This window comes from Mobula hypostoma, chromosome 6, assembly GCF_963921235.1.
Source record: "Mobula hypostoma chromosome 6, sMobHyp1.1, whole genome shotgun sequence".
Classification (NCBI taxonomy): Eukaryota; Metazoa; Chordata; class Chondrichthyes; order Myliobatiformes; family Myliobatidae; genus Mobula; species Mobula hypostoma.
In genome coordinates, this window is record NC_086102.1 from 49,647,660 (window position 1) to 49,664,601 (window position 16,942).

The 16,942-nt window shown below is 37.3% G+C and overlaps 1 protein-coding gene across 1 annotated transcript in view; it reads left to right on the top strand.

The window, feature by feature from the left end:
- Positions 1 to 16,942, top strand: part of med14 (mediator complex subunit 14) — a 65,576-nt gene that overhangs the window by 28,712 nt on the left and 19,922 nt on the right. Inside the window, exons 16-20 of the mRNA XM_063050806.1 lie at positions 515 to 591; positions 2,322 to 2,482; positions 4,730 to 4,876; positions 4,964 to 5,055; positions 8,073 to 8,225. Of these exons, the coding sequence (XP_062906876.1) occupies positions 515 to 591; positions 2,322 to 2,482; positions 4,730 to 4,876; positions 4,964 to 5,055; positions 8,073 to 8,225 (630 nt within the window). The remainder of the gene's footprint in view (positions 1 to 514; positions 592 to 2,321; positions 2,483 to 4,729; positions 4,877 to 4,963; positions 5,056 to 8,072; positions 8,226 to 16,942) is intronic.

The following is a 16,942-nucleotide window of genomic DNA, read 5'->3' on the forward strand; positions in this document are numbered from 1 at the left end:
TACTACAATAGGCCTTTTGTTTATTTCTTCTATCAAATCCAATCTTAAATGTTAGTGTTTCTGAGTCTGTTTTCACAACTTAAAGTATTTCAAATCTTTGTAGCCTGTTCTAAACGTTTTATCTTTTAATCTTATATATGTTCCCTTCCCACTTGCCTTGATATCACTGGAACTGTTTCTATTTAATGTTGGATTCTTATTCATAATTTAACCAAATTTCTCCAACAACCTGTGAATTTACAGGAAAGATTAAAATTTTAAAAGAATGCCTTGTCTTTGTATTGGTCAATCAATGCTATGTGTTTTTCAATCCATTTAATGCTACTTTTAGTGTGGAGCTCAACACTGCAATGATTAATATGAAGTTTTACTAGGTCTGTGTTCAGTTCTGCGTCTGTAAATCTGTACTGAAATATTTAGCTTTGTTTGACCCAGACATATTGATTGTTTCTGCTGCAATTTTGTTTTCAAAACAAAACCATTTGAGTTCCTAAGTGGATCTGTTGTTTTAAAGCTTTCTGCTATGGAGATTCCTCATCAAGGAGTTCAAGTGGAAAGAGATAGCTGCAGTCATGCTATACGCATACTGAGGTAATTTTTCCAAGATAAATATACTCTTCCTTTCAGCATTGGTGAAATGAGGCATGTTATCTGCACTATATCACTTCGATTTGCTTTGTTAATAACTCAATGGAAGAGGGAGGGAGCATTGTGTATCCACCTTGAATCATCTTCTAGCTGAACAATTAACCAAAGTTGAGTTTATTGCAATATGCACAAGTATGGTGATGTACAGGTACAATGAAAAACTTGCCTGCAGCAGCATCACAGGCATGTACATTCAGAGAATACAGAGAAAATAATACAAGACAAATGAAGAAAAAAAGATGAAACATGTTTCATTGCTATGAAGATTTTGTATTGGAATAAACATTAAAATTAAAGTTGGTAATATTTACTCTGGGTCACAATGTGAACATTAAATAGTGCATTCACTACTGTATTTTACTACAAATTTAATGGATTTGATAGATTTGTATCTTACAAGCCTATTCCAGTGTTATGTCACACTGGATATCAGTCATTCCTGAGCTTTCAGATAACTTTACCAAATGTGCATACAAGTCTTTGAAGATCTTCATTTGACTCCTTGGTCTGTGAGTAGAGGTTAGGCTGTCACGATGCACATTCCTTAAAAATTTTACGGGCAGGGAGTCAAACATCTCCAAGAGAAAATTAATAATCAATATTTTGATTGATGAACTATTCCCAGGTAACTTAATCCAAAACATTAATTACTTTTAGATTGAAAATATGCAATGGAAATTAAAATTGTATCTTATTCTGCAAAAAAAATCTTGTTCAAAGCAGGTTAGATACAAATCATAACAAATTTTGTTTGGTTATTTTAAAAGAAATGTTGTGTTCTGGAAGTATCCCAATATAATACACCACCTTTCAGTTCAAATTGCTCTCAAATCTAAACATTGATGGGCTTTTCAGGGTTTCATTTTCCATTTTAAAATGTTGTTGCTTGATAGCAGCAGCCACTTTGATCACTTCTCCAAGTCTCTCTCACTCTATCTGTAATGAAATACAGATCACAATTAAAGTTTGAAAAGAACCAGATTTCATCATGACCACATGACATTCTTGCCAGTGGAATAACTAGTGTTGTGGGCCCAGATCATTCGTGTATGATCATATATGAGGATCAATAATTCAGACTTCTCATTATGGTTGAGAGCAGTTATGTTTCACTTCGACACATTTAATTCTATACTTAAATCAATAAGGATCAACACTGAAACAGATTTTTAAGTGCGTAGCTCAGTGCAAATCTCAGATAAAGATCATGCTTGTATCAGGATTGTGTTCTGTGAATGTATTCTGGCTGAATCCTTCGAGAACTCTTGTGAGCCTGAAATGGGAGGCTTCTTTCCCACCAACATCAATTGTCCTTCAATCTGAAAAAGTCTAGGCCATGATTGCTGTTTAGTTGTGAATCACAAAACTTTGTTTCTGTAGTAAATTTATACTAAAATTTCACACTAAAGAGTAATATATTTTGCCAATAATTTCATTTCTGTCGTTCCATAAAGTTGTACTGTCTTGGACTGCTACAATTTCTTTATTTAATGTTGCAAAGCATCAGCTTAGCATTTTATATTTGGCCTCTTTGTCTTGCCAATTCTCCCCAACATTTATCTCAGCTTTTTTTTCCATTTTATGATTATTACATTGTACCTAATATACTTTAAACTCTTTGAAGCCAAATGTTTTTTTAAAATGTTTTTAAATGGTTTTTAAATGTTTCCAAGAATTCCTATATGTACGAGTGTCAGTGAAGAGACACAGAAGGCCTTAGACCGATCTTTGTTGGATTGCACTTTCCGATTGCAAGGAAGAAATAATCGGACATGGGTGGCAGAATTGGTGTTTGCCAATTGCCCTCTTAACAGCACTTCAGCCAAAGAGCAAGGTTAGCTACTTTCTAGTTCTCTTGTTAACTTTATCTATACTACATCCAAATCCATTCAATTTTGGTTTGATTTTCTCAAAGTTTACTTTTTTTCCAGAAAGTTCATTGAATCGAGAAGTTCCTATTACCTCATGCATTTCCAGAAAATGCTGGGAATCCCCAGCAGATCAAGCTGAATACGTGGGAAGAGAAATAGATTGTGTATTTCAGGTTGAAGACCCAACTGGAGAGGAAATAGAAGTTTATACTATAGGGCGAGGAATGTCTCTGAAAGGGTAAATCTGGGGACCATGGGGATAAGCTGTAAACAAGGTTATCTGGTCAATGAATGTATAGGAGCAGTTAGTGTAAGAACATAGACAAAAGAATGTGGGAGCTGGGAAATTTGGAGCAGAAAGACATAACCTGCAGATCAGGCTGGGCATGTCCTCCAATCCCAACTGGAAGCGGGGGGGGGAACAAACAAGCTGAGCCAATATTATAGATATTCGGCAGAGAAAAATAACTTTGCCTGAAGTTGCAGATTTCATTGTCAAAGTTTTATTCACCTCCAAATTTAAAATGGATTCAATGCACTTGAAAAATCTAACTAAACCAAACTAAAACCATTCTACCTTGAAGAGCCTGGATATCTTGAAAAATTATGAGAAATGTTTTACTTTAAAACAATGTTTACCTGGCAAAATGCATACAAATATAGTGGAACATGGGTTACTGAGAAATGTACAACATCTATTAAATGCGGAACTTTTTTTTGTCAATCAAGTACATTAAAATAAAATGAACAATGCTTCAGTATAGTTAGGTAATTGTGGAGTCTTTTAAAAGCCAAATTAGGATGTGGAATAGTATTAGTTGAAGATGAGAGTTGGGATGAATTGCGCAGCATAAGAGCAAGATGGTCTGCTGTTTACCAGACAGCATATGTGCACGTTGAAGGCAGAGGACCAAGCAGACCCGAGAGTGACGGGAGACCTTCTGCATTTAAGATGTTATATTACACGAACTATATCTCACTGGTTTATTGTTTTATAAAGGCAAAAGCATTATCACATAAACTAACATAAGTACATATTATTGATGTAATTTGAATCTGGAGGTATAAATCATAAACACAAGAAATTCAGCAGATACCAGAAACACAAGCAACATATACAAAGTGATGGAGGAACTCAGCAATTCAGGCAACATCCATGGAAATGAACAGTCAATGTTTCAGGCTGATCCCCTTCTTCAGGACTGGAAAGGAAGATGCCAAAATAAAAAGGTGGAGGGAGGAGAAGGAAAGCTATCAGGTGCTAGGTGAAGCCTGGTGGAGAAGTAAAGTGGTGAAGAAGAAGGAATCTGATCAGAGAGGAGAGTGGACTGTAAGAGAAAGGGGAGGGAGGAGGGGCATCGGGGAGGTGACAGGCGGGTAGAGAAGAGGTAAAAGGCCAGAGTGGGAAATAGAAGAAGGGGGGAGGAAGAAAGGAATTTTTTTTAATGGAAGGTGAAATCGATATTCATACCATCAGGGTGGAGGCTAACCAGAGAGAATATAAGGTGTTGCTCCTCCATCCTGAGGGTGGCCTCATCATGGCACTAGAGGAGGCCATGGACTGGTGTGTCGGAATGGGAATGGGAATCAGAATTTAAATGTTGGGCCACAGCTTTTGACAGATAGAGGTGTTTGACGAAGCAGTCCTCAATGTGGAGAGGGCACATTGGGAGCATTGGACACAATAGGCAACCCCAGCAGATTCACAGATGAAGGGTTGCCTCACCTGGAAGGATTGTTTGGGCTCTGAACAGAGGTGAGGTAGGAGGGGAAAGGGCAGGTGTAACACTTTGGCCGCTTGTAGAGATACGTGCCAAGATGGTGATTAGTGGAAAGGGACAAATCACGGAGGGAGCGATCCCTGCAGAAAGCAGAGGGGGGGGCGTGGTGTAAAGATGTATTTGGTGGTATGATTCCACCTAGTAAATGTGTATAATATAAACATCTAATATATTTGATATCTAGTATTTATAGTAGATAGACAGTAAATATTTGTTTTGTGAATCAAATATTAAAATGTCTTTACGGATGTTTCAGTATTTAGTTTTCTGTGTATGATGCTCTGAGACACTTCAGGTGTTAATATATTCAATCGCCATATGCATGATGTCACGTATAATGTTTATCACAGCTGATGTGAATATTTGACATTTATTGATTAAAATAAAAATCTAATCGACTCCCAACGTGATGATTTCCTTTGTCCCAAGGTTCAACACGTCACGTCTATCTGACATATGAAAGCTTATTATCAGAACCCGTTGGAGGTCGCAAGGTGGTTGAGGCATTCCTAAATGAATGGAATAGTATTGCCAAGCTCTATGACTGTGTTCTAGATTTTGCACGTTCTTTGCCAGGTACTTGCCATAATTACAAACTTTTATTCATATGAAATTACTGCAACAGTAAAATGAGAAATAATCTAATAACAATTCATCTTTTAGAAATACCATCCCATCTTAATCACTTCTCAGAGATACGTGTCTATAATTACCGCAAACTTATCATTTGCTATGGAGCCACAAAGGGCAGCTCGGTAAGTACAGTAAACATTTTGTTTTGTTGATTGTGTTGTAATCTTGAAATACGTATTAGATCATTTACTATGGCAATATTTAACACCCTTGTAAATGATATGTAAACACTGAATTTTATATATAAAGTTCAAAAATGTCGCTTCTTTTATTCCTGTCACACTGGACACTCAACAATATGCTTAACAAGTGAACCACCCTATGACAGATGCCATAGGTCCATAGCATCTGTCATGCACAGCTCCTGATACACCTAGAAAACATGAACACTGACCCTGCTAATTGATGAACTGGATACAGGGCTTGGGGTCTATTCTGGGCTGCTCTGGGGATTTGTATCTGAGGACTCACTTTGGGTCGGAATGCTGTTGTTGCTCACTTCTATTGTTTGCTTGATTTGTTTTTTATTTCTCTTTCTCTGTGAGCACAGGGAGTTCGTCTTTTTTTTAAATTGGGCTCTTTCTGATTTCTTGCTTTGTGACTGCCTATTAAACAAACAAATCTCAAGGTTGTATAATTTAGACATTCATTGATAATAAATGCACTTTGAATCTTTGAACACTTGTGGCAGAATGCTCCTTCTGGATTTTAGTTCAGCGTTCAGCACTATTGTCTCACAGACCCTGGTGAACAACCTCCTACTCCTCGGACTAAATACACCACAGTGCAAATGGGTGTGAACTTCCTTACTAACAGACCTCAGCTATTCAAGATGCACCTCTCTCCCCATCATCCTCAACACTTTTGCTCCCCAGGGCTGAGCTGATTGCTGTACACTCTGCTCACACATGACTGCACAGCCAAACACCCGGGAAATCACATTGTCAAGTTCACCCATAACAGGACAATGGTGGGTTTCATCATCAACAACGAGGAGATGACCTACAGAGAGGAGGTGGAAGAGCTTGAGGCCTGATGCCAGGCAAATAACCTCTTTTTTTTAATGTTAACAAGACCAAGGAGATGGTTCTCAACTTCAGGAAAACTCTCACCCCTCACACCCCTCTTTACGTCAGCAGCTGAGCCATGGAAACTGCAAGCGGTTTCAAACTTCTGGGAGTGCATATCTGACACAACTTCTCATGGTTCCAGAATACATCCTATGCAATCAGGAAAGCTCATCAATGCCTCTTCTTTCTGAGGAGGCTGAAGAGAGCTGGACTATGTTCATCAATACTCATGACCTTTGACAGATGCGCAGTAGAGATCATCCTAACATACTGCATCACTGCTTGGTACAGAAATTGCACTGTGGCGTCAGGAAGGCTCTACAACAGGTAGTCAAAACTGTCTAACACATCAACGTTGCTTGCATACCTGCCGTCAAAAACATATGTACAGAAAGGTGTCAGAAAATGGCCAGAAATATCCTGCTCATGTATTGTTTGTCTCACTCCCATCAGGGAGGAGGCTATGTAGCATTTACGCTAGGACCACCAGACAAAAAAGCTGTTACTTGCCTTAAACAGTAAGGCTGATCAACACCTCCACCCACCACATCCCCCACTACCAGTACTTTATCATTTCCTGTCAGAGTCATTTTATGAACAGACACTCCTGTTCCTAGCATTACTTTATGTACAAACCCCAATTCCAGAAAAGTTGGGATATTTTCCAAAATGCAATAAAAAAAATCTGTGATATGTTAATTCATGTGAACCTTTACTTAACTGACGAAAGTACAAAGAAAAGATTTTCGATAGTTTTACTGACCAACTTAATTGTGTTTTGTAAATATACACAAATTTAGAACTTGATGGCTGCAACACACTCAACAAAAGTTGGGACAGAGTTAAAATAAGATTGAAAAGTGCACAGAAAAGTCATGCTACTATGACAATTATAGTCACCTGGGCTCAGGAGTACTTCGGAAAACCATTATCACTCAACACAGTCTGTCGCTGCATCCAGAAATGCAACTTGAAACTGTATTACACAAGGAGGAAGCCATACATCAACTCTATGCAGAAACGCTGGCGAGTTCTCTGGGCCTGAGCTCATCTCAGATGGACCGAAAGACTGTGGAGCCGTGGGCTGTGGTCAGATGAGTCCACATTTCAGCTAGTTTTCGGAAAAAACGCGTGTCAAGTTCTCCGTGCCAAAGATGAAAACGACCATCCAGATTGTTATCAGTGAAAGGTGCAAAAGCCAGCATCTGTGATGGTATGGGGGTGCATCAGTGCCCACGGCATGGGTGAGTTGTATGTATGTGAAGGTACCATTGACTCTGAGGCGTATATTAGGATTTTAGAGAGACATATGTTGCCATCAAGGCGACGTCTCTTCCTGGGACGTCCATGCTTATTTCAGCAGGACAATGCCAGACCACATTCTGCACGGGCTACAACAGTGTGGCTTTGTAGACACAGAGTGCGCGTGCTTGACTGGCCTGCTGCCAGTCCAGATCTATCTCCTATTGAAAATGTATAGCGCATCATGAAGAGGAGAATCAGACAACGGAGACCACGGACTGTTGAGCAGCTGAAGTCTTATATCAAGCAAGAGTGGACAAAATTTCCAATTGCAAATCTACTACAATTAGTATCCTCAGTTTCAAAACGATTAAAAAGTGTTATTAAAAGGAAAGGTGATGTAACGCAATGGTAAACATGCCTCTCTCCCAACATTTGTTAAGTGTGTTGCAGCCATCAAATTCTAAATTTGTGGATGTTTACAAAACACAATTAAGTTGGTCAGTAAAACTATTGAAAATCTTTTCTTGCTTGGCCTGCTGCGTTCACCAGCAACTTTGATGTATGTTGCGAAAATCTTTTCTTCGTACTTTTGTCAGTTAAATAAAGGTTCAGGTGAATTAACATATCACAGATTTTTGTTTTTATTGCATTTTGGAAAATATCGCAATTTTTCTGGAAATGGGGTTTGTACATAAAGTGCTCTATCTGTAGAAGCTACCTTATGCATTTATATTTATTGTGTCTTTTTGTCGTGATCTTTTTCTTATTGTGCTGCAAATTACTGGAAATTAAATAAAACAATCTTGAATTCTTTTGCATTTCAGATAACTATCCAATGGAATCCCACTCATCAGAGGTTCCATATATCATTAGGAACTGTAGGTCCAAATTCTGGCTGCAGTAACTGCCACAACATCATTCTCCATCAGCTTCAAGAAATGTTCAACAAATCACCAAATGTTGTTCAGTTACTACAGGTACTTGCATTTATTTATTTATTTATGAAATCTTGTTATGCTTCCAGCTTTCTTTAACAATGTTATTGTGGAATGTGGGAAACTAAGTTCAGCTATTATTAGCAGTTAAATGCTAATTACATAGCATGAACGGGTATAGAACAGTGGGATTTGAGTGGTTCTAGTACTGGCCAATAATCGTTTAATAAAGGCAGGATACAAAGTAACAGGATTTTTTTTCGTTTGAAATAATGCAAATTCCATATTGGGAAAGACCTGAAGGTTATATTGGCAGATGTATTGTGATGTTCTTTCAGGATCTTTTGGCTCATTTGCAGTTGTCTGTGCATGCTTCCCGATAGCTTCTGAATTATGTACAACAAGAAGGAAATTATATTTGAAAGAGACATAAAGAAATATTAACATTTTTAAAAATAAATCCAAAAACCGTAAAATACCCTTAGTCTTCCAGGTTTGAAAAGCGCGATCCGTAAAAGAGGGAGGAAAAAATATGTTACCTAAAATAGGAATCGCTAACCCGAATTGATTAAGATCAAAAAATTTTCTGAATTGAAACCAAATGCGCAAAGCATATTTAACTATCGGGTTAAAGACCTGCTTAAGGCGTTTCGAATCAAAAGGGAGAGAGGAACCTAAAATAGAGCCAAGTGTATAACCCTGAACAGATTGTAGTTCCAATGCTACCCATTTAGGAATAGATAGTATATCCTGGTCAAGTAACCAAAATTTCATATGTCGAATATTAATAGCCCAATAATAGAATCTAAAGTTAGGTAATGCTAAACCTCCATCTCTCTTAGCTTTCTGTAAATGTATTTTACCCAGTCTCGGATTCTTATTCTGCCAAATAAATGAAGAAATTTTAGAGTCAACTTTATCAAAGAAAGATTTTGGAACAAAAATTGGTAATGCCTGAAACACATATAAAAATTTTGGCAAAAAAAACATCTTAACTGCATTAATACGACCAATCAAAGTTAAATATAAGGGAAACCATTTAGATGAAAGTTGAGTAATATGGTCTATTAATGGTAAAAAGTTAATCTTAAATAAATCTTTATATTTACAAGTAATTTTAATCCCAAGATAAGAAAAATAATTATCAATCAATTTAAATGGAAATTTATAATATAAGGGAAGATGTTTATTAATCGGAAAGAGTTCACTCTTACTAAGATTTAATTTATAACCTGAAAAAAAACCAAATTGTGCTAATAACTCTAAAACAGCAGGAATGGATTTCTCAGGATTAGAAATATATAACAGCAAATCATCAGCATAGAGTGATAATTTATGGGACTTTAATCCCCGAGTTATCCCAGTAATATTTGAAGATTCTCGAATGGCAATTGCAAGAGGTTCTAATGCAATATCAAATAATAGGGGACTAAGAGGACAGCCTTGTCGAGTACCTCGAAAGAGAGGAAAAAAAGGTGAGTTTAAAGAGTTAGTACGGACCGAGGCTACAGGGGAATGATATAACAGTTTAATCCAGGATATAAATTTCAAGCTAAAATTAAACATTTCAAGCACCTTAAATAAATAGGGCCATTCTACTCTATCAAAAGCTTTCTCGGCGTCTAAAGGAATAACACACTCAGGAACATTTTGTGAGGGAGTATAAACAATATTTAACAATGTACGAATATTATAAAAAGAGTAACGACCTTTAATAAAACCCGTTTGGTCTTCCGAAATAATAGAAGGAAGTACTTTTTCTAGTCTATTTGCTAATAACTTAGAAAAAACTTTAGAATCAACATTTAATAAAGATATTGGTCTATAAGATGCACATTGAGCAGGGTCTTTATCCTTCTTTAGTATTAAAGAAATTGACGCTTTATTAAAAGATTCAGGAAGTTTACCAAGTTTCAGAGAAGCCTCAAAGACCCTACAGAGCCAAGGGATCAATAAAGAAGCAAAACATTTATAAAATTCAACGGTAAACCCATCCGGGCCAGGAGCTTTCCCCAGATTCATAGAAAAAATAACATTCTTAATCTCATCCATAGTAATGGAAGTATCTAATATAGAAGACATATCCTGTGAAATCTTAGGGAAGTCTAACTTATCTAAAAAATCATTCATATATTTAGAATCTCGAGGAGACTCTGATTGATATAAAGAAGAATAAAAATCACAAAAGGTTTGATTAATCCCCACATGATCCAGTATCAATCGATCATTTTGGTTATAAATCTGATTGATTTGAGATTTAACATAATTAGATTTCAATTGATTAGCCAGCAGTTTGCCAATTTTATCACTGTGAACATAAAATTCACTTCTTGTTTAATTGGTTTACAATCGGGGACGAGAGTAATAAACTGTGTTCCATTTGAAGTTCAGTTCTTTGTTTGTATAACTCCTCAGAAGGAGCCATAACATATTTCTTATCAATTTCTTTAATCTTGTCCACAATTGCCATCTCCTCCTGCTTCTGTTTCTTCCTCAAAGCAGCAGAATACGAAATAATCTGACCACGAATATAGGCTTTAAAAGTGTCCCAAAGAGTGTTAACCGAAATATCCTCTGTATGATTAATTGTAAAAAAAAAGCTCAATCTGTTCATTCATAAAGTTAACAAAGTCCGAATCCTGAAGCAACAGCGAATTAAAATGCCATTGTCTATTATTTTGTATATTGGCCATAATTTTAATAGAAAGCTTAAGTGGAGCATGATCCGAAATGGTTATAGAATCATAATCACATTTAATCACTGAAGGAATAAGACGAGAATCAATAAAAAAATAATCAAGGGTATTTTACGGTTTTTGGATTTATTTTTAGATGGTTCCCTTATGTCTTTTGAACAATTATCTAATAAATATAATTTATCAAGAATACATTTTTTTAGATATTTACAAGTTAGAAATTTCCTAAGTACTATACTTTCTTCCTTTCCAATGCTTCCTCCTACATATATTTTAGATTCGATAATTAACCTCAATCCATGTCAGAAAGGTGCATCGGCTATGATTTATAATATTATTATGAAACTTAGGAAAGCTCCATTTGATAAGATTAGGGTAGATTGGGAACAGGAATTGGGGCTTACCATTTCTGTGGATGATTGGGGGCAGATTTTACAATTAGTTAATACTTCCTCTATTTGTGCTAAACATTCCCTAATTCAATTTAAAGTGGTTCATAGAGCACATATGTCCAAAGATAAGTTAGCGCGTTTTTACTCGCATATTAATCCTTTTTGTGATAGATGTTCGGGGCAGATAGCCTCTTTAACTCATATGTTTTGGTCTTGTCCTACTTTGGAAACTTTTTGGAGAGATATTTTTAATATTATTTCTAAGGTATTAAATATAGATATCTCTCCTCACCCTATTACTGTTATCTTTGGACTACCCAAAATTTCTAGTAATCTTTCCCTTTCAGCCCATAGAATGATCGCATTTCTTACTTTAATGGCGAAAAGATGTATTTTACAACATTGGAAAGAGCTTAATGCTCCAACTACCTTTTTTTGGTTCTCTCAGACGATTTTATGTTTGAATCTGGAGAAAATTAGAAGTAACCTTTATGATTCTTCATTTAAATTTGAACAGATTTGGGGACCTTTTATTCGATATTTTCATTTAATGTAATATATACCCTTGTTTTTTTTCACTGTTTTTAATGGAGGTCGGGATTGAGGACGTGATTTTAAGTTTAACTCTGTTTGGTTTCAAGTTAGCCCATTGCTTTGCTTTGCTTTTAGTTAGTTGCACGGTGGGTTTTTTTTTTGGGGGGGGGGTTTCTTTTTTTTTCCATTGATATATATATAAAATTTAGTATACTATTATGTTATCTTGGTTTTTTATGTTTAAATTACATTGTTTGTAGTATTTTTTTTGGTATTGATACCTTCTGGAATTTTATTATATTTTAACATTGTATTAATGTTTATATGGTTTACCTTTTTGTATACTTATTCAATAAAAAGATTTAAAAAGAAAGAAGAAAGAACATTTTTGTGCAACCTATGCCTGCTGCACTTTTATCCAAAGAGTTGTTACCGGATTACTGGTGCTGACTCTGTATAAACTTTCCATCAAACAGCAATTAGTTTTTACTTCCTGTTGTGCATGGTTACGCTCTGTTTGCATTAAATCAAGTACTTTCTGTAGGATTGGGCTAAGCAGCAGACCATTGGTAATTTTTGTGCTAATTAACCTTGTGAAAGCCTGTTAATTCATAGCCAGTAGAACCTAATGATACTTTTTGTTGAGACAAATTTGCAACTTTTTTTAACCTAGATTTTCATGTTAACTACTTTGGTAATAAATCAGTCTCATTTTCTAGTAATGCATTTGGAGTTATCTTTAAAATGTGTCATATACAAAGGCTGATAAGTTTCATTAGTGATTTTTTTTTAAGAATATTTCCTCATTGTGATGGAAATGTGTAAGTGAAAGCGGACTATTAAATACATTAATCCTGTGTATCCATTTGATGAAATTTGGACTGATTTGCAATTTAACCCTATATACCCAAACAGGTTTTATCTTTCACATAACAAGAGAAAATCTGCAGATGCTGGAAAGCCAGGCACCACTCACAAAATGCTGGAGTAACTCAGCAGGCCAGGCAGCATCTATGGAACAAAAGTACAGTTGACATTTCAGGCCGAGACACTTCGGCAGGGCTGGTTTCAGCCCAAAACGTCAACTGTACCTTTCTGCATGGATGCTGCCTGGCCTGGTGAGTTCTTCCAGCATTTTGTGTTTGTTGCTGGGTGTTACCTTTTTTTATATTATGGGTTGAGAAATATCTATTCAATCCAGTATCAATTGTGGTTGCAGAAGTGAGTTCTAATTTTTTTAACCTTTTTGTTTTACATAGAAGTGTTTTGCAGCTGCTTGTTTGAAAACACTTGCTGTATTTTCCAGTTTTGGCTATAGTAATGAAATTACTATTCAGCAAAAGTAGTTATCTGACCAACTCATGAGTTTACCTTTAATATATGAAATTTTCAGAGAATATCGGTTTGTACATGTTCTTCTTGGGTTTGATTCATTGCATCTTGGTACTTTTGTGGTAAATGCTACCTGATGCTCTATGGAACTAATATGTCCTTCATAAAAATGATGCCTTGGACTACAAAGTCAGTAAGAGCCATTTGAATTTCAGAATCAGAATTCGGTTTATTATCACCGGCATGTGACATGAAATTTGTTAACTTAGCAGCAGCAATTCAATGCAATACATTATCTAGCAGAGAGAGAAAAAAATAAAATAAAATATAATGATAAATAAACAAATAAATCAATTACGTATGTTGAATAGATTTTTTCAAATGTGCAAAAACAGAAATACTGTTTTTTTTTAAGTGAGGTAGTGTCCAAAGCTTCAATGTCCATTTTGGAATCGGATGGCAGAGGGGAAGAAGCTGTTCCTGAATCTCTGAGTGTGTGCTTTCAGGCTTCTGTATCTCCTACCTGATGGCAACAGTGAGAAAAGGGCATGCCCTGGGTGCTAGAGGTCCTTAATAATGGACACTGCCTTTTTGAGACATTGCTCCCTAAAGATGTCCTGGGTACTTTGTAGGCTCGTGCCCAAGATGGGGCTGACTAGATTTACAACCTTCTGCAGCTTCTTTCTGTCCTGTGCAGTAGCCCATCCATACCAGACAGTGATGCAGCCTGTCAGAATGCTCTCCACGGTACAACTATATGTGGTAATCTATTTAGTTCATTACAGGTTTAGTAACGAAAGCCTGTTTCATCGTATCAACATTTTTTGAAGTATTGTCATACTGCGTTGTAATGTGCATATCCATGCGTGATATAATTATGGCTTTGATACTTGTAACATAATTTCCACCTTTTAATGTAAGTCTCTCTGTGAAGGCCACGATTCCATTAAGAAACAATAGAATGACTTTCATTTATGCAGCAACGTTTCCTGACCTTGGTACATCTTGATGCTGTGCCACCAATCAAGTACTTTTATCGTGCAGGAAACACTGCCCGTCTCCAAAAATGACATATGACAATAACCCTGTAATGTGTTTTTATGATAATTGGACAGTGCAACAGGAATGTATTTTGGATTTTTGTAGTCAACTCTTGAGAAATCCCGAAACCTTGAATCTGAGCCAGATAACGACCTTTGCTTATTTTTTATTACAATCAATGCACGTAAAATCCTAAATTTCTTTGAAGTTCCATTATTTCTATATTTTATATCATTTTGACAAATAAATACTCATTCATTATGTTTAAATCTGTTTTCAGCAGTTTTATTATTCAATCTGTTATTCCTTTTTAAAAATTTAATCCATCCGTTATCAGCTTGGCCTGCTGCGTTCACCAGCAACTTTGATGTGTGTTGCTCCAGTGTCCTTGCAGGCAGGTTTGCTGGAGTTGTTGGGTAGAGTTTAAACTAGGTTAGCAGGAAGATGGGAACCAGAATGTTGAGTCAAATGGCAGGGCATTTGGTATATAGGTAGAGGCAATTTGCGGAAAGACACTGAGGAAGGATAGGTAGTGGATAGGGCATATATGCAGTCAACTGGATTGGTTGAAATGTGTTTACTTTTATATGAGAAGTGTTAAGAACAAGGGTGATTAATCTAGAGAATGGATTGGTACGTGGAACTACAATGTTGTGGCCATCACCAAAACTTGGATGGCAAAAGGGCAGAGTTAGGTGCTTGATGTTCCTGGGACTTAGATTCTTCAAAAAAGATAACGAAGGAGGTGAGCTGGGGAAGTGGCATTGCTCATCAGGACTAGTATCACAGCTGCAGAAAGGGAGGACCTTGTGGAGGGCTCCAGGCTCCACCTACTGAGTCAGTGTGGATGGAAGTCAGAAACAGGAAGGGAGCAGCCACCCAATTGGGAGTATTCTATCGGCCTCCAATTGCAACAGTGACACTGAGGTGGAAAAGTGCAAAAATAACTTCTTGTCATGGGTGACTGCCACTTCCCTAGTGCAAAAGTTTTAGATGGGGCAAAATGTGTCAGGCGTGTCCAGGAGAGAGTCCTGACACAGTAAGCCAACAGGTCAACTGGAGGAAAGGCCACACTCGATCTAGTATAAGGTAATGAGCCTTGTCAGGTGATAGATCTCTCAGCGGGCGAGCATTTCAGGGACAGTGGCCATAACTCCCCGATCTTTACCATAGTCATGAACAAGAATAGGAGCAGACAGTATATGGGAAACTATTTCATTGGGGAGACGGCTAATTATGAGGGTATTGTGCAGGAACTTGAGAGCATGAATTGGAAGTAGTTGTTTTCAAGGAAATGTACAGTGGAAATGTGGATGTTGTTTATGGAGCACTTGCATGGGGTTCTAAATATACTTCTCCCATTGAGACATTGAAATGATGGTAGGGTGAAGGAGCCATGGTTGACGAGAAAGCCGGAACATTTAGTGAAAAGGAAGCAAAGATCAGAGAGAGCTCTGCGAGTTATAAGGTAGCCAGGAAGGAGCTTAGGACTGCTCAGGGATAAAGAGAGAAGCATGTGCCTGGAGTAGGAGGAATTGGGGGAGATCATTAATTAATACCTTGCTTCAGTATTCACCAGTGAGAGGGACCTTGATGAATATGAGGTCAGTGTAGAATGGACTAAGTAGACTATTGTGCTGGAGCATGCTGAAGTTAAGAAGAGGCAGTACTGAAACCTTTGAAGAACATTAGGATAGATAAGTCCCAGGCCACGCAGTATACGTTCCAGATTACTACGGGAAGCAAGGGAAGAGATCGCTGGGGCGTTGACAATAATCAGTGTCCTCACTGGCCACAGGAGTAGTACTGAAGAATTGGATGATGGCAAATAGAAACATAGAAAACCTACAGCACAATACAGGCCCTTCGGCCCACAAAGCTGTGCTGAACATGTCCTTACCTGAGAAATTACCTAGGGTTACCATAGCCTTCTATTTTTCTGAGCTCCATATACCAGTCCAGGAGTCTCTTAAAAGACTCTAACCTGTTGCACCTTTGTTCAAGAAACAAGTAGGGAATATCCTGGAAATAATAGACCAGTGAGTCTTACATCAGTGGTGGGTAAAATAATGGAGAGGATTCTTAGGGACAGGATTTTTGAGCATTGAGAGAAGCATGGTCTTATCAGAAATAGTCAGCATGGCTCTCTGAGGGGCAGTTCGTGCCTCACGAGCCTGATTGACTTTTTTGAGGAGGTGACGAAACAAATTGATGAAGGTAGGGTAGTGGATGTGGTGTATATAGATTCTACTAAGACATTTGACAAGGTTCCTCATGGACCCTCATTCAGGAATCATGAGCAATGATTCCATAAGACCATAAGACATTGGAGCAGAATTAGACCATTCAGCCCATCAAGTCTGCTCCACTATTTCATCATGGCTGATCCCGGCTCCGATTCAATCTGCCCTCTCACCGTATCCCTTAATGCCCCAACCAATCAGGAATATATCAACTTCTCTTTGAATATACCCATGTACTTGGCCTCCACCGCAGTCTGTGGCAGAGCATTCCACAAATTCACCACTCTTTGGCTAAAAAAATTCCTTCTTATTTCTGCCCTAAAAAGTCACCCCTCAATTTTGATGCTGTGCCCTGTAGTTCTGGATACACCCACCAGAGGAAACATCCTCTCCTCCTTCACCTCATCTGGTCCTTTCAGCATTCAGTAAGTTTCAATGAGATCCCCTGGCATTCTTCTAAATTCCAGTGAGTACAGTCCCAAAGTTGTCAAACACTCTTCAGATGTTAACTCCTTTATTCT